We start from the raw sequence: 26,084 nt of genomic DNA on the forward strand, positions 1-26,084 counted from the left end.
AGAATCCATTCTTTCAACACTGTCAAGTTTACCTTTTTCCCCAGAAAATCACCACAAATATTACATGTTTTTCTGATTTTACATTTAATATACTTAAAAACAAAGCTATACAAATGATGACTAGAATAATATATTCCGACAAATATTGCACTGGGAGAATTTTTACAACGTATCATCAAAAAACAAACTCAAATACAACAAACGTGTATAGTCTTTGTGTCTTCCTGATTACCAAATTAAAATCCACTTATTTATTTGCAGTTTTTTTAAATGATCCAATTCTCTAAATAAGCCAAAAAGAATTAAGCCTAAGTACACTTCAGAGTAATACAATTTCTGTCCAAACTTTAAAATTAACAGAACTTTTTTGGCCATGTATTTATAAAAGGTTACATTTTTAATTCAACATTTAAATTGAAAAAATTTCAAAATCCTCCAAATCTAGTAATAACGAATAAAATAAATGGTCTTTAAAATAGGATGTATAAGCCATCATTATTAAGTATCTTTTAAAACATAATAAATATTGATAAAGCATGGATTATGCAGCACTGGTTTCCTTCATGAAAAGGAAGGGCAAATTTTTTTCACTTTTTAATTCCAGAAGACAATTTTTTTCAGAAGACAAAGAATAATTAATGGTCTCCCCTCCACACCTACTTTAGGCACAAGCTTACATATAAATGTACACATATTGCTTCTAAAATATCTTTCCATTAGAGACTATATAAATTGGTACATGGATATACTGAAAGTTGCAAGGGCTTGCCATCTTCATGTGTGCTAATAGATCTTGGACTTAACAGCTTCAAAGAAAGAAACACCTTCACTGAAAAGGGGCTCCTCCCTCCACCTCTGCTACAGTACATGAGCCTCCAGGGCTCTTCCATTCTTATTCCCTGAAACTGGATAGAGAGGTGCAAATAGAACTATCTAGAAGTCACCAGAGCCCTCACAAAAGAATGAAACAGTTACTGGGCATTAACTGGCTTCAAATTGTCCTTGAAATAAAATACTTGGTCTCTATTATATTTTTACATAAATCTTTCATAAATTAATCCTGTCTTAATAAAGTCACCTCAGCATCTTAATTAGTAATACAACAGACTCCCTTGGAGAAAAGATGAATAGTTTGGGACTGTGAGGGAAGGGCAGAATTCCTTTGAAAGGCCTGATAATAAACCCCAAAAGCTGGAGGCAGGGAAACTCTAAGACAGCTGCCAGTGATGCGAATAACATTCTACATCCCTCAAAGCTTTCTCCAGTGACTCAGGGAGTGCATTAGAAACACAACAGTGGGAAAGTCAATACAAAACTGGAAAAGGGAAGAGTTCATAGAAAGAAAAGAATTTAATTAAACCTCAGATCATCTGGGCAAAAATAATGAATACAAAAAACTAGGCTACTTCTCTTTTAATCAGAGATTGCCAAATTCATGTCCTGGTCTATTACAAAAAATATTTTTCTCCTTTATTAACAACCGTAAGACACAAAATGTCTGCTGGAATGCACAAAATATTTTTTTAAACTATTATTATTTAACGAAGGTACCAAAAAAGCTAAAGAATTGGACAAAGGGACATTCATCAGAGTCTGAATACTATGCATTTGCTCACAAGCTGGTTCACTCTGTGGAAGAGGTGTCAGGAGCTCTATAAATGAGTCAGAAATTTTCTTCAGGGTTAGAATTACTCTCCACAGTGCTCAGAAACCCCTCTATAAGTGACTGCCTGCTTGCCTAACTAGCTCTTTCTGCAAATGTGGTTTTCTTTTTCCTAGTATCAATCCTGAATTTCAATGAGACATACTATAAATATCAAAGAGAGTGAAAACACATACACACCAAAGGAAACAATAAATGTACACAAGATTAGAACTGAGAGTTAATCAGAAAAAAAAAAAGCTACAAATTGTAAGATAACATTGCTCAATGCTATAGAACAAGATGATAGGAGTTTTAAATTGTTGTGTTTGACAAAGATGCTTCAGTACTACCACAAAGACGTTTAAACATGACGAGGCATGGCAAATGTTTTAAAAAAGAAAATATCTTTAAGACATCACTATACTAACAAGGAAATATTTACAAAGTAGCCATACCAAGAACAGAAAAGGTAAAATACAAAAGTAAAGCAAGCTCAAGTCACTTTAACAATTGAAGGGTAATCGTGAACTGTAAACCAGGTAACACAGCATAGTACAAAACAAATACAGAATGGCACAGGCTGTCAATGGGTTTCATACTCCACACACAGGGAATCTAAAATGAGGGTGGCCATTTAGTTACATGACACATACTCTCATATCATTAAAAATCTACATTTAACGTGGACTAAAATTGAACACAAATAACATTTTAATACAACGATTCATGGGAGAAGGCAAAGAGAACTAAATGGAACCTTATTTTTTTCTCTCTCACTTTCAAAGCACTCAGACAAGTCACAAGTTTAAAATCACGTGGGAATAGGGTCACCTGGGCGGCTCCATCGGTTAGACAGCCAACTTCAGCTTATGTCATGATCTCCCAGTTCATGAGTTGGAGCCCTGCATCTGCCTCCGTGCTGATAGTGCGGAGCCTGCTTGGGATTCTAACTCCCTCCTCTCTCTGCCCCTTCTGTGCTCTCTCTCTCTCTCAAAATAAATAAATAAACTTAAAACAAAAATCACATGGGAAGAAATCACTACCCATTTTTAAATGCCATGGAGCAGCAAAATTAGAAGAATTGTAAAACAAAATATTTTAACACTTTATTACAAGATATATATTCATAATCCTGGAAGTCTTGAAAAATATATTTACTACTACGGATAAAACAAAAAGAGGTAAGGAAGTTTGCACAACAAAAGCCAAATCTATTGCTTGTAATAGGTAATAAACAAAACAAAACCTGTTTACAGGCATGCACAGCTTTGAAGTTAACCCGAAGGGTGAGCATGTAAGGAAAAAGACACTGTCAAGGGCTGGCTAACAACCAAGCTGGGACATGGCATTCATCAAGAATATACTAATGTCAGCGCACCTGGGTGGCTCAGTCAGTTGAGCATCTGACTCTTGGTTTGGGCTCGGGTCATGATCTCACAGTTCATGGGTTGGAGCCCAGCAATGGGCTCTGCAGCTGGCAGCATAGAACCTGCTTGGGATTCTCTCTCTCTGTCCCTCCCCTGCTCGTGCTGTCTGTGTCTCTTTCAAAATAAATAAACTTACAAAAAATTCTTTTGAAAGAATATACTAATGTTAAGCAAAATGTAAACTAAAAGCTGTGCAAAGAAAACTATAGACATCTGTGAACATGAAATGTAGGGGTTTTTCTACATTCTATAGGCAATATGTCGAAAAAAATCTAAATTCTTAAATTAAATCAGAGGTTTTATTGGTTTTATTTTGTTTTGCTTTTTTCTCAGTAAACAGGTTGGCAGTGCTAGCAACCATAAATCTAAATTTTTCAATTTGATGTCTTTAACACTTACTGCTGCTGCTTGTTCTGGCTAAGTTCTTGGATTGTCTAAGAAATGAATACTAATCCATAGCTAACTACTCATGTAGAAAATAAGTTAAAACATGAGTAAGGAAAGACTGGAATCCTGCAATGATATTGTATGGAAAAAAAGGAAGGAAAAGACCTTGATTTCCCTCAAATCTCACAACTTGAAAGCAAGTTGTCATAATCTTTCATTATCTCACCCACAGGAAACAAAAATGTACACTTTGCATTTTACTCAATACAGCTTAGTCTCTCAGTTCAAAAAACAAAATGAATTGAAGTTGAGGCATCGGTGGTTAAGGGTGACAGTGGACTTCTTTAGCAGCCTCTGCAGGGAATAAAAATCTCGCATGAAAATGAAGAAGGTCATCGTCTAACTCTGGCTCTTTTTCAATTTCTTCTTCATTGTCCTGTATATCTATAAAACAAAGATTAAATATTAGGCACTAACCAAAATTAGGCTTGTCAAAATTTCTTCCTAAATAAAATAGATTTCTCACCCCCTCTTTTATTAACTAGGCTGTCTTAAAAATCATATTCTTGGGGTGCCTGAGTGGCTCAGTTAGTTGAGCGTCTGACTTAGGCTCAGGTCATGATCTCACGGTTCGCAGTTCATGGGTTTGAGCCCTGCATCAGGCTCTCTGCTGTCAGGGCAGAGCCTGCATCAGATCCTCTGTCCACCCCTCTCTCTGCCCCTCCCCTGCTTGCATTCTCGCTCTCAAAAATAAATGAACATTTAAAAAAAATGACATTCTTACAAAACATCAAAATTTTCTTTATAATTTTCTTCATGTGAAAAACAGATGTGCATTTAGGCTTTGGTCATACAAAGCTGTTCAGTTAGCATAGAAAATAATGCTGTTGTAAACACATTTTGGTTAAAAAAATGTAGAGCCATATCTCAAAGAGTTTTTTTAGCATTACTCCTAAATTACAGTTTCTTTTAGCAAGAGTCAAGTATTCTATCATCCTATCATAAAGTATCTATCCTCTATCCTATTCTATCATTCTATCATAAAGTATCATCCTTTAAAATCTAATTTTAACTATATATACCAAAGTATACTATAAAATTTATATGCTTCATGAAAATTCGTATGTGAAACAAAAACCCAAATTACAAATACATACCACTAAGTCAGTTAAACCAAAGACTACTACATACCTAAAAAGTATTAAGAAGAATGATATAAACACAGGACCAATACTTTCTAACAGAGCTGGAAAGAATACTATTAGAAACTCTTTAAGAAACAATATTCACTCATAAGTGCCTGGTATGTATAAGAAGTAGAATTCCTTAAGTCCATAAATAATCTTGAGCTAATAATCCTTTTTTAATATAAATTATAATAATTATAATTATTGTAATTACTGTGAGGTAGATCTACAGTAATATCCACCCTTTATTACCCATGCCAAAAAATCATTTTAAGAAACTTCTCTAAATTCTCATCCAGTTATTTTTTTTAATGTTTTTATTTATTTTTGAGAGAGAGAGAGAGAGAGAGAGAGACAGAGTGAAAGCAGGGGAGGGGCAGAGAGAGAGAAGGAGACACAGAACCTGAAGCAGGCTCCAGGCTTTGAGCTGTCAGCACAGAGCCTGACGCAGGGCTTGAACTCAAGAACCGTGAGATCATGACCTGAGCCGAAGTCAGACGCTTAGCCGACTGAGCCACCCAGGTGCCCCTTATTATTATTATATTTTAAGTTGGCTTCATGTTCGGCATGGGTCCTGAACACACGGCCCTGAGATTAAGACCCGAGCTGAGATCAAGTGGGATGCTTAACTGACTAAGCCACCCAGGCGCCCCTCTCACCAATTATTTTTTTTAATTGAATGTATTTGACATACAACATTGTGTAAATGTAAGGTGTACAACATATTACTTTGATATATTTATATATTGTCATGAGTGCCCTGTATCCATATTTATCACATTACATAATCATAGTACAATATTGTTGTTTCTAATTACTTTGATTGAACCACAGTCCACCATCTAAAAAAGTTTAGCCTAGGTGAATAGCTGTCTTATTAGTTTCTCGTCACACAGTCATCAACAAAAGAATATGCCAGATCATTTTTTAACGTTTCCTACAATTTAAACAATAGAGATGGGAATCCTTCTCCATCTCTAAAGAAACACAGCATTATTCTATTGAGTGATTTTTATGTGTTTTTTAAATCTGTATGCAAGCAGAACTTTCCTGGATTGCTATATTTAATTTTGGGATCCGTGATTTAAGAGAAGAAAAAATCTTAGGTATCTTTGGAATATACAGTGATTGTTTAAAAATTTTGTAATACGAGAGCACCTGAGTGGCTCAGTCGGTTAAGCGTCTGACTTTGGCTCAGGTCATGATCTCACAGTTTGTGAGTTTGAGCCCTGCGTTGGGCTTTGGGCTGACAACTCAGAGCCTGGAGCCCGCTTCGGATTCTGTGTCTCCCTCTGTCTGCCCCTCCGCTGCTTACACTCTGTTTCTCACATTGTCTCAAAAATAAACATTAAAAAAATTTTTTTAAATAAATAAAAATAAAAATTTTGTAAAACGAGGACTAAAAGTTATAGAAATTATTAATGTTAAGAGAAAGAATATAAAATTACGAGGTGGATTGTTTCACTCAGCAGCTTTAAACATGCCTTATTGTACTACAGAGGCAGTAAAGTTAAAAACTATGATTTCCCAACCTCCCTTGCAGCTAGGATTCCAGATATGACTGGTCCAGTCAATCAGATGCACTCACTTGAGACTTTTGCCCAGAACCGAGTTACATGGGGAGAGAGGGAGCACAGGAGGTACCCACTTTTGCCAACACAAAGCACAGCAGAGGTGGTGTAGCTCTGGAGCAGGCAACTGTTCACAGTTTCCTTAATCCAGCAGGAGCCTTCTTGGTCTGGCAGGCAGTTTCTTGATTGTTCCAAAAGCAGCAGCTTCTTTGGCAGCCCGCTCTTATGATGCCGTTCCTATGAAGCTCAACCTAGGTTCTGTTTCATCAGCCTTCCCAAAGAGTCTGTGAACTATATGCACCCCTTAAACAATCCCATTGTGTTTCAGAGCTAAAGAAGGTTCCATTATCTACAACCAGGAATCTTGACCTTGATAGAAATTTGGTAGCTAGAAGTAAGGTACAGCTAGTAGAAGGATCTTATATATGGAGTTAGCTTAGTTGAGGAGGTAGGGCTTTGGGCAGTCAGACCTCATGCCACTAAGGTTAAGGTGTTAGAGGAAATGGTGGTAGAACTTCAGAATGTTAGCATGTGTGGGCTGCTTTTAGCCTCTTTCAGCAAAGTCTTACAAGACAGATGTGATTCAGGCTAAGGTTAACAAGACTGCACAGATGGAAAGGAATATAGCTTTGCCAAGGAATTGCTCTCTACAAAATAAATTGACAAAGTCCTAAATCTAGAGCCCTGAAGAACTGAAAAAGTCAGCTACGACCATATTCTAAACTGAAACATTTGTAAGTAAGGGTTCTGAGGAAGCTGCTAAAGCTTCTTCAACTTTTTCATAAACCTTCCCTTAAGCATTTTCTGCCAAGTAATGGGAGCAATCCTAAGGAAAAAGATCTGACTGATGACTATTGCCACCCCATCCAAGCCCATAGTTTAAAATGGTCCCAAATAGTACCATTCATTTAAGACCCAAGAGAAGAGAGAGAACACAGAAGCCAGCAAGTAAAAGATGAAGTTTAACAAAGAACCTTGTGACTTGACAAGATCTTTGTGGTTACTCATGGTAATAATTTAAAAAGACGGACCAGGGGCGCCTGGGTGGCGCAGTCGGTTAAGCGTCCGACTTCAGCCAGGTCACGATCTCGCGGTCCGTGAGTTCGAGCCCCGCGTCAGGCTCTGGGCTGATGGCTCGGAGCCTGGAGCCTGTTTCCGATTCTGTGTCTCCCTCTCTCTCTGCCCCTCCCCCGTTCATGCTCTGTCTCTCTCTGTCCCAAAAATAAATAAAAAAAAAAAAAAAAACGTTGAAAAAAAAAAAAAATTTAAAAAAAAAAAAATAATAAATAAAAAGACGGACCAGTAACTTACTAAGTTTTTAGGGAACATTTTGCCAAAAAATAAAACCAAACAAAAACAGACACAAACCCTAAACCTGGCCTACAACAGCCTGTAACTATCTAAAACAATCCTCAAACCCCTAAACCCATCATAACAGAAAGTGAAGTACTAAAGCTGTCCACCCCAAAGACAGGCACACTTTCCAATGCCCACTCAAATACATGAATTCACCAGAAAGGTGAATCCGGGTTTGCCTGATTGGAAAACTCAGAAATATATTTATGGACAGAGCAGAGAGACCTTGCTATTTTTGCCAAGCAGTGCCTTTTAAGTGTTATGGATCAGAGACTGTTATGTTTCCCATTTTCCCCTTTTCTAAAAGGGGATTTTAGAAACAGAAATAAATAAACAGAAATAACAACTGATTTTATTGCAGTTATCCTGTACCTATTTCACCATTATGCATTTGGTTCTCATGTGACAGACACCTTGCTTTTTAGTTTGTAGATGGCCAGAACATTAGGCGCCACATCCTAACCTGATAGAGGGGACTATACAAAGACATCATGGTCTTTGAGCTATATGCAATAATGGACTGAATTTGGGGTATTTCCTTTTTGGGAAGAGGAAGTTGAGTGTTTTCTATGTTTCAGAAGAGTGTGCACAGATATTTAGGTAGCCAATAAAGCTGTCTGGGTTAAAACCAAAAGTTGCCTACCAAACATGACCTCTTTCCTTCTTCTTTAAAGATCCTAACTTTTAGCTGGTCCAATTGCCACATGTATTTCTCGGCTTTCCTAGCAGCTACATGGCCGAGAGACATAAGTTCCAATGCTGTGTGGTCCTCCAAGAAAACTGCCTCCGGGAGGCTGATTCAACTGGGGAAACTTCCTTTTCCTCCCTTCCCCACTGCCTCCAAAAACAATCCTGGACAGTGAGAATGAGGTAACTTAAGGATAAAAACTATGCACTGAGGATACCAGAGCAGAAAGGTAGAAACCTGGACACCACCTACCACCAGATTTCTTTTGTGTAAGAGGGAGAAACTCATATTTAAATTAAAACACTGTTATCTTTGGTTTTTCTGTTATATGTAGCAGAACCTGATCTTAAGTGATAGAATTGAAAGCAAAAATATAAACAACAACAACAAAAATGATCTGAAGTGGTAGCAAAAGTTATTCAATAGAAGAATTTCTGGCAGTTAAATTTGCTGAAAGGAGGAAGAAGTTAACAGGAAACACTGGGGGAAACTATGATCTTCTCAGAAGAATTATTACCATCAAAGAGACTTATTGAGACAGGGGATGATAAGCACCCATAAAAGACTAACTTTATGAGTGACAACAATATAAATTTACTTTAAAAGCACTACAGAACTTTCTCACTTAAACATTTCATTGCATTATGGCATAATTATGGCCACTTAATTAAATCATTAAAGGAGAGCAAATTAAAAAGAAGAGAGGTATGAAAGTGAGAGCAGATACTGAGTTTGTATTCTTCCTAGTTCTGATAGACTTCAATCTTTAAGTATCTGTATCCTAAAAAAGAATGTGTTCTCATTTTAAAAGTATCTTCCTTTATTTCATATATGCTTTAAAATATTTATTGAGCAGAGAAAAAGGAAGGGTGGTAAAAAGATGACACAGATGTTGATTGAACAGTTTTCTTCCAAGTTCTGGTGGACTTCGGACTTTAAATGTCTGTTCAAAAAAAAAATATATGCTCTCATTTTATTAAAGGTATCTTCCTTTATTCTGAATTTTCTTGTATATGTACAATCTCAGTATATGTACATATATGTAAATATAAATATAAAGCATTTTAAAAATACTTAGCTAACCATAGATTATAATTAAAAAACGTGTTCCCTGACAATATCAATAACTGATTAGAAAAAATTGTAAATAATGTTGAAATAAATCATTTCACCATAAGTATAGCTGTCAAATTATATAGTTTTTGAAATATAATGATGCATAAAAATTTTAGAAGCCTTTTCATCTTTCTGTAGTACAAGATGCACTATTTCCACCAATATATAGAAAATACCATAGATATTAATGATTTGAAATTACATTCATAATAAATTTTTTATATCCTTAAACAAAAAAATAAAGTTACATACGTGGCTAGAGCTTTGATTCTCCCCCAGGCCCTGATGGAGGAATTTCTTGTAATTTTTTTTGTTCCATCTGCTGTACGACCTAGTAAATGGAAAAAGAATGGCTTAAAAGTAAGTATTATTTGATTTTCTCATGACTTTTGACAAATCACAACAAACTAATTGAAAATTGTTTTCCAAAATGAGATATTCAAACTCTTAACATTTAGATTAATTGGGGCACCTGGGTGTCTCAGTCAGTTAAGCATCTGACTCTTGATTTCGGCTCAGGTCATAATCTCACAGTTTGTGAGATCGAGCCCTGTGTCTAGCTCTGCGAGGACAGTGCAGGGCCTGCTTGGGATTCTCTCTGCTCTCTCTCTGCCCCTCCCCAGCTTATACACGTTCTCTCTTTCTCAAAATAAATAAATAAACTCAAAAAAAATAAAATTTAGATTCATATTCAACAAAGCAGTTTTAAAAATACAAACATTTGGGGCACCTGGGTGGCTCAGTCGGTCAAGCGTCTGACTCTTGGTTTCAGCTCAGATCATGATCTCATGGTTTCAGGGTTTGAGCCCCACATCGGGCTCTGTACTGACAGCTCAGAGCCTGGATCCTGCTTCAGATTCTGTGTCTCCCCGTCTCTCTGCCCCTCCCCTGCTCATGTTCTGTCTCTCTGTCTTTCAATAATAAATAAACATTAAAAAAAATTCTTTTAATACTAAAATTTAAAATACTATAGCTAATACTTTGAAATATTATATTACAAAAGCACACACTTTTAACAAAGCACCTAAAATTCTTCCTAATGCCACAATCATTTTATAAAATACCACCTGATGGTATTCCAGCTTCTGAGCCTCAAGTTGGTCATGCTGACGTTGTAGCTCTTCCTTTTGTTTCTGAAGCTCATCTGCCTTTTTCTTAAGTTCATTTTCTTGTAAAGAGATAAGATTTTCATATTCTTTCAGTTCTTCCTCTGTGAAGAACTGTTGCTGATCCAGTGTCTAAAAGAAAAAAACAAGGGAGAGAATAATCTTAAATATACAACAAGATCTGATTCAGCTTTAAAATTCTATGATTAGCAAAGAACAAAAGAGTATCTATAGTATTATACCTTTTTGGTAAGAAAGAAGAAGAAATAAGAAAATATATATTTATATACTTATTTGAGCAGAAAGGAAAAACCCAAGACTAATGAAATTGGTTACCTACAACACAAGGAAGAGAACTGGGTAGACAGATCAAATATGGGAAAAGAAATCACACTTCTTTGAATACACCTTTTTTGTACAGATTTGATTTTTAGAAACATGTCAGTGTTTCACACACTCAAAAAAAAAAGAGAAATAAAATCCACAAGGACAGGAAAACTCCCCAAATTGACTATAAACAGAAGAAAATAAATAATGCTTTTATTTTAAGTGAGTAAAACACAACGGGAAGGGGGAATAAACTAACACAAGAAACTTTTAATCACAGTATTCTGACTACATGCTCAGGCTAAAAACAATAAACAAAAATCTAAACAAATCATCAATTCTTGTTTTGCAGAGTTTAGCAATTCTGAAACACTTTGTACATCCTAGAATTGAGGAAATAAGTGGAATGATATTGTGGAAAATAGGAACTAGATTTCATATGAAATATGGAAAGAGGAAGAGGTAGAATGTTGTACTGGAATTGGAGGCATTGGACTGAAATTTGAGGAAGTATCAGTGTGAACTCAGTAAGTTTTAACATATATGGATAGCTAAATATAAGAAGATGAATATGGATGTATCTGTGTGTGCATACATATACACAAACATATAATACAAACATAAATATATAGATATAAACACACACATACATACACATTGTTTTTTAAATTCCCCAACTCTGTTATCTGACAAACCCTAGAAGCAATGATACTCCGGTAGCAAGGAACACATCCAGTGCCCAGATCCTGGTCTGTGATATCAATCTCCACTGAAAAGAGCCAGTGCTCCTCATTAAAATGGCTGATTCTAGAGGTGGGATGGAGAAAGAACAAGATAAGCCTTGGACATCTTATGCAAAAAAGTAAGGAATCCTCGAAGAAAGATAGGTAACATGCCAAGAGGACACAAAAGCCAGTTTGAAGAAACTCCCACTAGCCAAATCTGGGGCAATTTGGGCATCAAAATAAATAGTGATAGTAAGGATACAAGCTTATTGAATAAGATAAGAAGCCATGAGTCTCCACTCAAATAAACAGAGATGGGGGAAGGGATAACTTTTCCTTACTGTAGAAGGCCAACTAATAAAATGTACAAGGAATGACGATTAGAAAATCACCATTCGTGGGAATGCAAGCTGGTGCAGCCACTCTGGAAAACAGAATGAAGGTTCCTCAAAAAACTAAAAATAGAACTACCCTATGACCCAGCAATTGCACTACTAGGCATTTATCCAAGGGATACAGGTGTGCTGTTTTGAAGGGACACATGCACCCCCATGTTTATAGCAGCACTATCAACAATAGCCAAAGTATGGAAAGAGCCCAAATGTCCATCGATGGATGAATGGATAAAGAAGATGTGGTATAGATATACAATGAAGTATTACTCGGCAATCAAAAAGAATGAAATCTTTCCATATGCAACTACATGGATGGAACTGGAGGGTATTATGCTAAGTGAAATTAGAGAAAGACAAAAATCATATGACTTCACTCATATGAGGACTTTAAGAGACAAAACAGGTGAACATAAGGGAAGGGAAACAAAAATAATATAAAAACAGAGAGGGGGACAAAACAGAAGAGACTCATAAATATGGAGAACAAACTGAGGGTTACTGGAGGAGTTGTGGGAGGGGGGATGGGCTAAATGAGTGAGGGGCATTAAGGAATCTACCCCTGAAATCATTGTTTCACTATATGCTAACTAATTTGGATGTAAATTTTTAAAAATAAAAAATTAAATTAAAAAAAGAAAAAAAGAAAGAAAATCACCATTTGTAAACAATCATAGTAACAATTGTTTCTGGCTAGAATCATCAATGGATGCTAAAATTAGCAAATAATTAATCTCAGAGTATACACTCAGAAATTCCTTTTTTTTAAACACAGCATTTTCATTTTTTATTGGTGATAATGTACAATTCTTTCAAAAAGTACTTTTACAAAATATATCAACTGTCTTAAAAAGATTCCCTTGGTTTTGGCAATGCTACATTGAGAATCCATCCTATAAAGTAACCCTAACCACATAAAAAGCTTTACATAAAAATGTGTTTACAGCAGCACTGTCTTTTTAAAATAAACAGTAAAAGAATGGGTGTCTAGCCCTGAGAAAACAGTTAAGCACTTCAATAACTATTAAAATAATGCTTACAATTAGTATTTGGAAACGCTTTTGATATGATGTCAAGTGAATCTTTTTTTTTTAATGCTAGCTTCTGATTCTGGTAGTATGAAGAGTTAGACAAAACACTTTTTAAATTACAAGATAGAAAATAGAAGGGAAACCGGTAGACACCATCTTAAACAAATAATCAAAATTAACATTGCCAGTTATAAGAACAATCAGCAGCATATGCTCGGTGATATGATGCACTTGGCATCACTTTGGTGGTATTCCTACCAAAAGTAGGGATCCTAAGGAAAGAGCAAATGGAGGGAGATTCTACACAATAACTGGTCTATACTCTAGAAATATCAATGCCACAAGATACAAAGACTCAGGAACTGTTTCAGATTAAAGGAGACTAGGAAGACATTATAACTAAATTCAATGTATGATACTGGATGTTCTTTTTCTATAAAGGGCAGTATTAGGAAAACTGACAAAAATCTCAACAAAGTCTAGAGACCAGAGAAGAGTATTATGTGTGTAGCATTGGTAATGTTACTGTGATTATGCAAGATAAATCCTTGTTTGCAAAAAATACACAGTTAAGTACCTTGGAATATTTAAGGTTAAAGCAGAATCATGTGCAACTTACTCTCAAGAAAATTATGTATGTTATATATAAATACACACACATGCGCACAGATTAAAAATAGAGAAACAAAAAGAAAAAGAAAGGGGCACCTGGGTGGCTCAGTCAGTTAAGCATCCAACTTTGGCTCCGGTCACGACCTCGCAGTTCATGGGTTTGAGCCCTGCATCGGGCTCTGTGCTGACAGCTCAGAGCCTGGAGCCTGCTTCAGATTGTGTCTTTCTCTCTCTCTGCCTCTCCCCACTCGTACTCTATCTCTCTCTCTCTTAAAAATAAATAAACTTTAAAAAATATATATATATATTTTAAAAAAGAAAAAGAAAAAAAAGAGAATAATTGTAGTAAAATGGGAAATCTGGGGGAAAGGTTTTCAGGAATTCCTTGTCTATTCTTGCAACTATTTTGTAAATCTAAAATTATGTCAAAATGAAAAAAAAATATGCAATTATCTGTTGATCTAGTTCACCAGAAGTAATAAAGAGAATGCATATTCAAATAATACTAGCATTCTTCTCTTCTTCACCAAAGTCCAGAAATACTGCAAATGTAGGAAAAAAACCCTTATGACAAAATAGCTGATTTCTTTAATCTCAAACTAAGATGATAAACTGTCATCCTGGGACTGTCCTTGTTTTAGCACCAAAACCTTCTACATCCTGGGAAACTCATTCCAGGGTAAACCAAGACAGTTGGTCACCCTATCTGAAACCATTTTCTGGACAATAAAAAATCTAATTGAAATGGTGATCTTCTATATTTTGTATGGAAAATTAAAATGTTCTTTCTTCAGTCTCTTCTGGTTGCTACCTCTCAATTATTCTTTTAAAAATGTGTATGCACAGTAAACCATGGAACAAATTGGGACACCTTTCTTGAGCAATTTGACAAGACATATTTAGAAACTAAAAATGTTCATAAACCTTGAGAATAGTTCTATTATTAGGACTCAATCCCAGGTAAACCATCATAGATCCTAAAAATGTCTGAACAAGTAGAGAGTCATCATAGTGTTAACTACTACAGTCAAAAAAAAGTGAAATTGACCCAAATGGCTAAATCTGTTTGAATGGTTATATAAATTATGCTACAACCACACAACTGAATGCTAAGAGTAATTTTTTAAATTTTATTTATTTATTTTGAGAGAGACAGAGAGAAAGCACATGTGCACAAGCAGGGGAGAGGCAGAGAGGGAGAGAGAGAATCCCAAGCAGGCCCTGCACTGTCAGCGCAGAACCCGACACAGGGCTCAGTCCCATGAACTGTGCGATCATGACCTGAGCTGAAATCAAGAGGCAGATATTTAACCCACTGAGCCACCCCAGTGCCTGGCTAAGGAGTCATTTTTAAACCATGTTTTTTGAGGAATGGCATCATGAAATATTGTTAACTTTAAAAAAACAGAATTTCCCAAACATACAAGACATTTATACAGTCCGAAGCCATTTAAAAAATATATAGATAGGAGTTTATGTGTACATGTAATTTAAAAATAAGACAGTATACTATATAATGTGTGCTATGTGTGCATATACTACAGATACAAACTATTTCCAAACTGGTATAACACAATGCATAAATTAAGTGTCTACCTTGGAATAATTCTACCATTCTAATTTATTCTTTAAAAGTATCTATATTTCGGGGCACCTGTGTGGCTCAGTCGGTTAAGCGTCTGACTTCAGCTCAGGTCATGATCTCAGTTTGTGGGTTCAAGCCTAGTGTGGGGCTCTGTGCTGACAGCTCAGAGCCTGGAGCCTACTTCCAATTCTGTGTCTCCCTCTCTCTCTACCCCTCCCCCACTCACGTTCTTTCTCTTTCTCAGAAAATAAATAAACATTAAAAATTTTTTTTAATAAATGTATCTAGGGGCGCCTGGGTGGCTCGGTCGGTTAAGTGTCCAACTTCGGCCTAGGTCATGATCTTCTGATTCGTGACTTTGAGCCCCACGTCGGGCTTGGTGCTGACAGCTCAGAGCCTGGAGCCTGCTTTGGATTCTGTGTCTCCCTCTCTCTCTGCCCCTCCCCTGCTCATGCTCTGTCTCTCAAAAATAAATAAATGTTAAAAAAAATTTAAAAAAAATAAATAAATGTATCTATATTTCTAATTTTCACACTTAGAAAAAGTGCAATTTTAAAAAGACTTATAATTATATGTAACTTGATTATAAATGAAAGGTCAATTGCCACAGGTTTTCCAAAAAATCAAGTTCATTATTTTACAGTGACGTTTTATATGAAAAGCCAAGACAGCAAGGCTCCCCATGAAAACATAAAGGGGAATAAAAGTTAAAAAGTAGAATAAACTAATGTCGAATTTCTTGAACCATACATCCCATTTCAAGTAGGTTCTATTACCTCCCAGCTATCTGGCTCCAAGAATTCCTTTTTTTCTGTAGCTTTCAAAAACTCTTCTAGAGTCACTAGTCGGTCTTTGTTAGCATCAACCTGATTGAAAAAAAAGTTTATGTAAATAATATAACTCTTTCTCATATTACCAGAAATTACCTTCTAATAGATGCTACTACATAAACAAAGAGCAATTAAGGCTAGCTTAACATCCACAGAAATGGTGGGGGGAAGAAAACCAGAACACTCAACATTATATTAGAATCAAAAAATAGATACTGTTATCTTCTGTATAATTCAGATTTCAGCAAGATATCTATATCCCTGATTACCCTCAAAGATCACCACCCTTAAGTCTGCTGATCTAACTGGTTAGGCTATTATTGTCTTCCTCCCTCACCACATCATGCATAATCCAAAGAAAAATAACCTTTCCAGAAAGATGACTGTTTCAGCCAAGAATAAAGAAGTTTACATTAAAGTGCTCTCAACATTTTTCTTAACAACTATCTAAACCAAAATTAAAGTTGACAATCTCTCCCAATCCTCTTCCATGGCTCTTACAAACTATAGCAAATTCAGTTACAAAAGTGAACCTCATAATTACCAAAGAAATTCATTTAGCACTTGGGATGCCAGCAGTCAACAGAAATCCCAATTCATCACCAATAGGTCAAATATCAGGTGAAAATCACTGACTTAAAACAGTGGGCCTTAGTTACCCTGCCTATGATGTCTATGACCAAAGTTTTGCTTAATAATGTGAACAAGAAGTAAATATTTGTTATGATAAACCATTAAGGTATTGGATTTTTTAGATTTTCTTAATGAAAATGCAGATTTTTAAAATAGCAAATATTGGACTACGTTATTTTTTACTTCTAAAAGATATGCAATGGCATCTTAATCTTTTAAATACAAATCCTTTAAAGTTTAAAATATTTTAAAGCAGTTACAAAATAATTTTATCTACACTACAAGGAATTTACTGAATATTCTGGATCAAAAAAGCAAAATCCAATTAAATACCTATTCTGTATATTTATTTTCCACTTTGTGGTAAGATTTATTGTAAGAACTTGAAGTAACATATAATCTTAAAATTTTAAAGCGTACCTCATTCATTACATGTTCCCTCATTCTAAGCCGTTCTTCCTCCATTTCTACCATATCATCTTCTTCATTTTTGGGGTCATAAACTTTCTCCAACTAAAAAAAAAAAGTTTCAAACCAACATAAAAGAAAGGAAGATAATAAAAGGAAAAAAGAGAGCAAAAACTTACTGAACACTTACTGAACTCATTTACCTCTTTGGTAAATAGGGCTTCTAATTCTTGTTCATCTAGAAAGCCATCATTATTGACATCTGAAGTTTAAAAGTCACAAACACAAAAATCGATTTTAATGCCTTCGAAAATAAATAATGAAAATACAACTCTTTACAACTGGCTTGCAGAAGTTGTACTGACATGAAGCATCCATATGCTACAGAAAAAGGTTTCCTCCTCTTCATGAAGCCTCAGATCAGTGCAACTTATAACAATTTACTACTAATTCATAATTCATAATAGTTTTTTTAGAAAAATATATCTTAACCAGTTTTTTCAAAAATATGAAGTGAAATAATATGATATAGGAGTAAAGTACATTTTAATGTTATAGCATAAAGCATGTTGGATATAACCTAGCCAGTCACAGAAATACCTTCAGTTCACACAGAACCTTGCCATAAGTGGTAATGACTCAACAGTAAAAGCAAGCAAAAGACACAGCTACTGACCTAAAATATTTTATGCTGCAGATCAGTAATAAAGACCATGACATTACCTTAGAGAAAAACTCTAAACATTTATTGTCATTAGGACTCAATAACAGACCTTGGTAAAAATCAGTTAAGAAAAGCAACTGTAAATTTTCAAACAGCAGATATAAATATTAATATTTGTATCAAATCTGTTACCATGTAATTTGAAAAATGTCTTGGGGTCAAAGTCATTAGGATCCAATCCATCAGTCTCTTCCCATACCTCTTTTAGTTGATCTTTGCTTCCCTGTGAATCAATTTTTAAAAAATGCTCAAAACAAAATATAATCTATGTATATAGACTGAAAATAAAATACAAATTTGAGAAACTTTGCAGAATTAAGAATCTAAAGTACTAATAACTTATGATAAAATTTTACTGATACAAAAGAAGTATCTTCCTCTAATTATGGTTTCATAAAGTCATAATCCTTACTGGATGGTTAACTTTGGGATGATTTTCATGCTTTTTCTTCATTTCTTCAAATTTAGATTCTTCTTCTTTCCTCTTTTCTTCATTCAGTGTTTTTAAATATTCTCTCCTTTCATGTTCCTTCATCATTTCATATTTCTTAAATTCTTCATGCCGAGTCTTATCATAGTGTTCCAGATCACTTGTGGCCTATAATATTTAAATTAAATTACAAGAAGTGTTTGGAAATATAAATAAAGCTGTTCTTGTATATAGCATACTCTCTAACAGAAGATAGTATAGAAGGGCCAGAAATCACTGGACACTTCTTTTAAATTCTACCATTTTATTTTAGTCATTATTATTACCAGTATGTAGGCACTCAAAGAAACTCATAGTTCAAGCCTCAGCTTTAGAAAGCTCCTCATAAGCAAGTAATATATAAATTGATTTTAAAAAGAAGGAAGGAATTATATCAAATATGTACAGTATAGAAAACTAGAACAGTTTCTAACCACTTAACTAAACTTTCACCCAGACTACAACATCTGGTTTGATAGCTCCATACAGTACAACATAAGAGGTCTACAAACTCTTACCTAAAATCTCAGCACCCAGATGTGTTTCAGAGTTTTCTGGATTTTAGAAAGAGAATATGGCATATATGCCATATTATAGAATATCTTTGCAGAGTCTATAATCAAAGAGATTAATACTTCCTCAGCAAAGTCTATGAATATTCAATGAAGTAGACTAAATAAAAACTATAAATAGCCTTACTATAATTCAAGCCAGGTTTCAACTTTAATGGTGCTTTGGACTTTGGAACTGTGGGCAAGGGGTTACAGATTGTTATGTCCATATTATTTTCTATAGTAATAGGGGTTAAGCTCTCTCCCTTTAAAGATACTCTATAGAGGGGCGCCTGGGTGGCTCAGTCGGTTAAGCCGCCGACTTCGGCTCAGGTCATGATCTCGCGGTCTGTGAGTTCAAGCCCCGCGTCGGGCTCTGTGCTGACAGCTCAGAGCCTGGAGCCTGTTTCAGATTCTGTGTCTCCCTCTCTCTGACCCTCCCCCGTTCATGCTCTGTCTCTCTGTCTCAAAAATAAATAAACGTTAAAAAAAAATTAAAAAAAAAAGATACTCTATAGAGTATCTAAGAGTTATATTACCACTTCATTGAATTTATTTATCAAATTACAAAACCTCAAAGGCACAACAAAGACAACATTGTTTGGAATTATTCTCACCGCTTTGATTAGCATATCTAAATCTGTAGATTCAAACTTGTCAGGATTCATGTGGTTTAGGTGATCAAATTGTTTTAGAAGAGCATGATGGTCTATGCCCGTATCTGAAAGAAAATGAAAAAACAGTAAATAATAAAGTAATAAAAGCTAGAAACATTGATATAAATGACACATAAGAATAAACATTCATATTTATTCCTATAGGATTTTATGAGAATATTCAAAATTTTAGATTAAGTGTTGATATTTTTAGAATATTGTACATATTGTAGGCAAAAGTAATGTCCTTGAATCTAGAATGGAATACAATGTAATATGTACACTTTATTATTATTTCTAGAAAGGCTAGTTGTCTATCAGTATAATTACAGTAAAAACTTTTTTATTATTGGAAAACTACCAAATTTCCTACTTTTAATTGGATAAACTCTAATATACTGCCCTCATCAAAGACCTAAGGAGAATTTTTTTTTAAGTTTATTTATTATGAGAGAGAGAGAGAGACAGCATGTGAGTGGGGGAGGGGCAGAGAGAGAGGGAGAGAGAAGTCCAGGTAGGCCTACACTGTCAGTGCAGAGCCCAATGTGGGGCTTGAACACATGAACCATGAGATCATGACCTGAGCCAAAACTGTCAGCCAGATGCTTAACCAAGGGAGCCACTTAGGCCCCTTAAGTAGAATCTCTAAAAAGAATTGTTCTAAAATTTTTATGAAGGAATTTTTTGTATGCTGCTCCAATGAATCCTTTATGGAACAATAAAAATCTAAGTCAGGTAAATTCATTTAGATTAGGACTTATTTTTAAAGAAATATCAATTGTTTTTCTTTGTGAATAGTTTTTTTTACAAGCTACAGTTTATTGCAGTTGAGTGGGTAAAGTTAGTCTGGACTATTTCAGTTGGATAAAAGAATTGAGCAAAATAGGTACATGTGTTGATTTGTTAAAAGTTTGGGTTCCACTTTTAAATACACAGAACAAAATGAGGGTTGATGGGGGATGGAGTAGAGGGGAAAGTGGGGGATGGGCATTGAGGAGGGTACTTGTTGGGATGAACACTGAGTATTGTATGGAAGCCAATTTGATGATAAATTATATTAAAAATAGATAAATAAATCAGTAATTAGATTTAAAAACAAACAAATAAATAAATAAATGTCTGGGTTCTTAGAAAAAGGAATATACAAATATGGAATCATGGAATATGAGAAAGAAATCTGGAAATGGATGGGACTTAGTGCTGTGTGAATTTATTTCTAAAATATGAATATGTACATGTATATATATGTGTGTGTTTTACAGGCATATGCATGTGTATGTATATACATTTATATATACAAAAATGTGTGTGCAGGTATATGTTGATGTATATAGACATGCATATATTTCCTACCTCTGTCCGATGAAAATGCCAAGAAGAAAATATATTCCAGAAGCAATGAGCACACTTAGTGCCAGTCTTTGGTCTGTGGGACCAAAAGAAATATCATTTCCCACTAAAAAGAACCAGGAATCCTCAGATAAATGGCTCATTCCAGGGCTGGGGCAGGGTAGGTACAAGATGAGCCTGGAAGATTTTGTTATACTAGAAAGTAAGAAACTGCTAAATTTAGTTCAGTTAAGCTTTCACTGAATTCTTAGTATGGCACTATACAAATTTTACTTTATGAAGAAAAGATTTGTTATAAGACCCAGGCCTAAAGGATATGACCAGACAGTGAAATACATGAAAAGATGCTTAACCTCACTCAAAACAGGAGAAATACATATTAAAACTGTACTATTATATCATCTAAAACTTTTTTAAATTTTGTTTACTTTTATTTTGAGAGAGAGAGAGAGAGAGCATGAGCAGGGGAGGAGCAGACAGAGAGGGAGAGAGAGAATCACAAGCAGGCCCTGCACTGTCAGCACAAAGCCCGATGCAGGGTTCAATGTGGACCTCGGACTCACAAACTGTGAGATCATGACCTGAGCTGTAACCAGGAGTCGGACACTTGACTGATTGAGCCACCCAGGTGCTCCAGAATGATAAAATTCTTAAAGTTTGAAGATACATACTATTAGCAAGGATGTGAAAAATTATTGCTGGTAAGAGTATGTACTGACACAACCTCTGTGGAGGTAGCAATATCTATCAAAATTACAAACACATACACATGTATACAATTTCTCTATGGGGAACTTATCCTACAGATAATTTTACATGGATAGGCAGTGATATATGTACAAGAGTATTTGCTAGAAATAACCCAAATGCCCATTGCCAGAGGCCTAGTTAAATAAATTATGGTATATCCATATAATGGAAATCTATGCAGCGTAAAAAAAATTTTTTTTTAAATGAAGATGGTGTCTATGCACTAATACAGAAAGAACTCCAAAATATGTTGTTAAACGAAACCCACAGGGCGCAAAATGCATATTATATGCTATCTTTTGCATAAAAAGAGAGGGAAAAAAAGGCCGTTATTTTTATTTGCTTATATAAGAAGGAAGAAACAGAAGGATTATGTTCAGGGCAGTGAGAACTGATAGAGTACAAAAATATCAGAGCACTTTTGCTATATGCTTATACTTACTCTTTCTGGTTTTAATGAATGTGAATGTAGTACCTACTTTAAAAATTACACCGGGGCGCCTGGGTGGCGCAGTCGGTTAAGCGTCCGACTTCAGCCAGGTCACGATCTCGCGGTCCGTGAGTTCGAGCCCCGCGTCAGGCTCTGGGCTGATGGCTCGGAGCCTGGAGCCTGTTTCCGATTCTGTGTCTCCCTCTCTCTCTGCCCCTCCCCCGTTCATGCTCTGTCTCTCTCTGTCCCAAAAATAAATACAAAACGTTGAAAAAAAAAAAAATTTAAAAAAAAAAAAAAAAATTACACCAAAAAAAAAGGACCCTTTAAGTCTTTCTTCAAATTATTAAAAATTTTAATTCAAAAATTCTGAATCCATGAGAAAATATTCGTAAGTTTTCTAAGCATCAGACCGTTTTCTTTAGATAATGAAATTTAGCCCCTGTTTAGAATAAAGAAAACACTGCCAAGATTGAGGGGATGGAGGTTGTCTAAGAAGAAAGTAATCTCAAAACACCTTAGGCCTCAGGGCGCCTGGGTGGCTCAGTTGGTTAAGCGTCCAACTTCGGCTCAGATCATGATCTCACTGTTTGTGGGTTCGAGCCTAGCGTCAGGCTCTGTGCTGACAGCTCAGAGCCTGCTCCCGATTCTGTCTCCCTTTCTTTCTGCCCCTCCCCTGCTCATGCTCTGTCTCTGCCTCTCAAAAATAAATAAACATTTAAAAAAAAAAAAAAAAACAAAACACCTTAGGCCTGGCTTCAAGGATGGAATTACCCTCTATTCCTGACCACCTGAAGTTCAATTTACCTCTCATTGATATCCTTAATCCCAGGATAATGAGTATTTGGTACTTGTTTTCTACATCTACTCACTGGCAGGGAGTTTAATGCTCTACACAAGCATTTCGCCAATATGATCCATTGGCCAGAAGTACATGTTTAAAATGCATATTACTCATCCCAGATTCAGAATATCTAGAGGTAGAATCCAGTAATCTACATTTTTTAAAGATTTTTTTAAAGGTTTTATTTATTTTTAACAGAGTGCAAGCAGGGAAGGGACAGAGAGAGAAGGACAGAGGACCTGAAGCAGGCTCTGTGCTGTCAACAGAGAGCCCAGTGTGGGACTTAAACCACGAGATCATGACCTGAGCCAAAGTTATACGCTCAATCGACTGAGCCACCCAGGTGCTCCCAGTAATCTGCATTTTTAACTAGCTCCCCAGGTGATGCCTACGTAATCTAAAGTTTAAGAACTACTATTCACCATGAGTAAACTTTCAGATGTTTATTAATGTCTATGAGCCACCCAGATAACCAACCCATGGGGGCACAAAGACACAGGAGCCAGCTTGAAGGGTCTCCCACTTGTCAAATCTGACCTCTTGATTTTGTTTCATAATTAGAAAGGCCATTCCAAGATAAAGAAATTCACCTACGTTGTCATTTAGTACTTTTATGGTATTATTTTCTACACTGAAGTCTTTGATTTATTTGTACTTATTCTGATGTATATGAGCTAGAGATCGAATTGTACCTTTTTCCAAATGGCTATCCAATTGTAGCAACACTATTCTTTTTAAAAATCTATCTTTATCCAACTAATAATGAGATACTACTTTCTTTTTTAATGTTTATTTATTTTTGAGAAAGAGAGTGTGAGCAGGGGAGGGGGGAGAGAGAGAGAGAGAGAGAGAAAGAGAGAGAGAGAGAGAGAGAGAGAGAGAGAGAAATCCGAAGCAAGCTCTGGGTTGACAGCAGAGAGCCCGATGCAGGGCTCGAACTCACAAACCGTGAGATCATGACCTGAGACGAAGTTGGATACTTGACCAACTGAGCCACCCAGGCATTCCAAAATACCACTTTTAATCAAACTAAATTCTAAATGTAGTTACTTTTGTTTCTGGAATTTCTTTTATTATTTTTTTAAATTTTATTTAAATCCAACTTAGTCAACATATAATGTAATAATGGTTTGAGGAACAGAATTTAGTGACTCATTACTTATATAACATCCAGTGCTCTGGAATTTCTATTCAGTTCCACTGGTCTTCCTACTTGTATGCCAGAACCATACAGTTCTAGTGACTGAGGCTTAGTGATATGTTTTAAGACTTCATATATCTCTCAAGTCCTTCACTGTTCTTCTTTTTCAGAGGTATATAGTTTATCTTGCTTGTTTCCTTTTTTCATATGAACTTTAAAATTAACTTGGCTAGTACCAGGGGGAAAAAAGTATATATTTTTATTTGGGTCATGTTAAGTTAATAAATTAATCTAAGGAAAACTGACCTGTTTATAATGTTGAGTCTTTGTATCAAAAAGATGTTATGTCTTCTCATTTTTTTCAAGTCTACTTTTGCATCCTTCAGGAGTATTTTAAAGCTTTTGGTATAAGTCTTACATATTTCTTAATAGGTTTATTCTAGGTAGTTTATCTTTGTTGATATTGGGAAATGGAGTCTTCCATTGTATCTCATAACTGGCTGTTATTTGCATATGAAAAATTGATTTCTGTATATTCAGTTGACCTTGCTGAATTTTCCTGGTGTTTATGCTAAGTTTTTTAATCAATTACTTTTAGTTTCCAATATATAATCATATCACCTGCAAACAGAAATGGTTTTATCACTTCCTTTTCAATTACTTTACCTCCACTTTTTTTCATTGTAATTGTTTTGGCTAGTACCTCCAATGCAATATTGATTAGTAGTGGTGATAGTGGGCATCATTGTCTTGTTCCTGATTTTAGTTAGAAAACATACTTGTATTTCCCTACTCAGTATGATGTGGTTGAGTTGGACATCCCTGATCATGTTACAGAAGTATCTATTGACTACTATTTTATTACTTTATTACAATTAAGAAGGGGTGCTAAATTTTGTCAAAGGCCTTTTCTGTAGATATGCTTTATGAGACTACTTTCTTATCTCTGGATATTTTCATATTTCAAAAATTCGATTTCATAGCTATTTAATCTTCTCACTGTCTAAAATTAAAAGAATATGGGAGCACGAATAGGCAGAGCACAGAGGATTTTTAGGGCAGTAAAACTACTCTGCATGATACTAGATTGGTAGATACATGTCATTATAGCTTTGTCTAGACCCACAGATGCACAACACCAAGAGTGAACTCTAATGTAAACTATGAACTTTGGGTGATTATAATGTATCAATGTAGGTTTATCAGTTATAACAAATGTACCACTCTGGTGGATGATGGGTGATGTTAGTAATAAAGGAGGTTATACATGTTTGGGGGCTAGGGGTATTTGGGAAATCTCTGCACCTTCCCCTCAACTTTGCTGTGAACCTTATACTACTCTAAAAAAAATCAAATCTAAAAAATTTTAAAAATTTTTAATTTTTTTTGAGAAAAAGAGAGTGTGTGGAGAGTGTGGAGGAGAGGGGCAGAAGGAGAGGGTGAGAGAGAGAGAGAGAGAGAGAGTCCTAAGCAGGCTCCAGGCTCAGTGCAGAGCATGATTCAGGGCTCAATCCCACCACCCTGGGATCATCCTGAGCAAAAATCAAGAGTCAGGGGCTCAACCGAATGAGCCACGCAGCTGCCCTATTCTTCTTCTTGTAAGCTAGTGGCTTAATTCATTACTTTTCTTTCATTCTTCCTTTATACTGACATAATAACTTAAGGCTAATCATTTTGATTTTTGAATGATGTAAATGGATTACCTATTTTAAAAATTAAATTTTAAAAAATTAAGAGAAGGCAAATCAATACTAACATTAAATTTTGACAAGAAAAACATGGTATGTGCTGACCTCCACAACCAAATACTGAAAGTTTCCTACTTTTTCTTTAGCACTTACCTTGAAGGGAATCCAATTTCGCTTTAATTAGCATTCGTAACCTTGCCACTTCTTGCCTTTTCAGCTCATCAAGTTTTGTCCTCACATGGTGACTTACTAAATCCAATTCTTTGCTTAGCCTCCCACTCTGTTAACAAAATTAACAAATTAGTTTTATTTATTACATTCCATTTTTAGACCAGACACAATATATTAAAATTTGGGTTATGATAGTGATAAATAATTCTAATTAATTTAGATAAATTTGATATTATAAAAAGAATTTCTCTCAGAAGACACTCAGTTTGTAACTCTAAAATCAA

At 35.3% G+C, this 26,084-nt stretch overlaps 1 protein-coding gene and 1 long non-coding RNA gene across 6 annotated transcripts in view; both read right to left on the bottom strand.

Annotated features, from left to right (window-relative positions):
• Positions 1-65: 65 nt before the first annotated feature.
• On the bottom strand, positions 66-7,464 carry LOC132661511 (uncharacterized). Its single transcript, XR_009602262.3, has 2 exons — positions 6,295-7,464; positions 66-3,903 (listed from the first exon to the last, which is right to left on the bottom strand). It is a non-coding gene; the product is annotated as an uncharacterized LOC132661511 (long non-coding RNA).
• A 1,593-nt stretch (positions 7,465-9,057) lies between these two features.
• NUCB2 (nucleobindin 2) overlaps positions 9,058-26,084 on the bottom strand; it is a 41,506-nt gene continuing 24,479 nt past the window's right edge. For all 5 annotated transcript variants that reach the window (XM_060606139.2, XM_060606136.2, XM_060606141.2 and 2 more), the window contains 10 exons: positions 25,783-25,909; positions 19,388-19,491; positions 18,163-18,348; positions 17,883-17,973; positions 17,230-17,288; positions 17,039-17,131; positions 15,932-16,021; positions 10,445-10,615; positions 9,630-9,708; positions 9,058-9,204 (listed from right to left, as the gene is read on the bottom strand). In XM_060606139.2, the coding sequence (XP_060462122.2) occupies positions 9,634-9,708; positions 10,445-10,615; positions 15,932-16,021; positions 17,039-17,131; positions 17,230-17,288; positions 17,883-17,973; positions 18,163-18,348; positions 19,388-19,491; positions 25,783-25,909 (996 nt within the window). In that variant the 3' untranslated portion in view covers positions 9,058-9,204; positions 9,630-9,633. The remainder of the gene's footprint in view (positions 9,205-9,629; positions 9,709-10,444; positions 10,616-15,931; positions 16,022-17,038; positions 17,132-17,229; positions 17,289-17,882; positions 17,974-18,162; positions 18,349-19,387; positions 19,492-25,782; positions 25,910-26,084) is intronic.

The sequence above is a fragment of the Panthera onca genome, chromosome D1, assembly GCF_046562875.1.
Source record: "Panthera onca isolate mPanOnc1 chromosome D1, mPanOnc1 haplotype 2, whole genome shotgun sequence".
In the NCBI taxonomy this organism is placed as follows: domain Eukaryota; kingdom Metazoa; phylum Chordata; class Mammalia; order Carnivora; family Felidae; genus Panthera; species Panthera onca.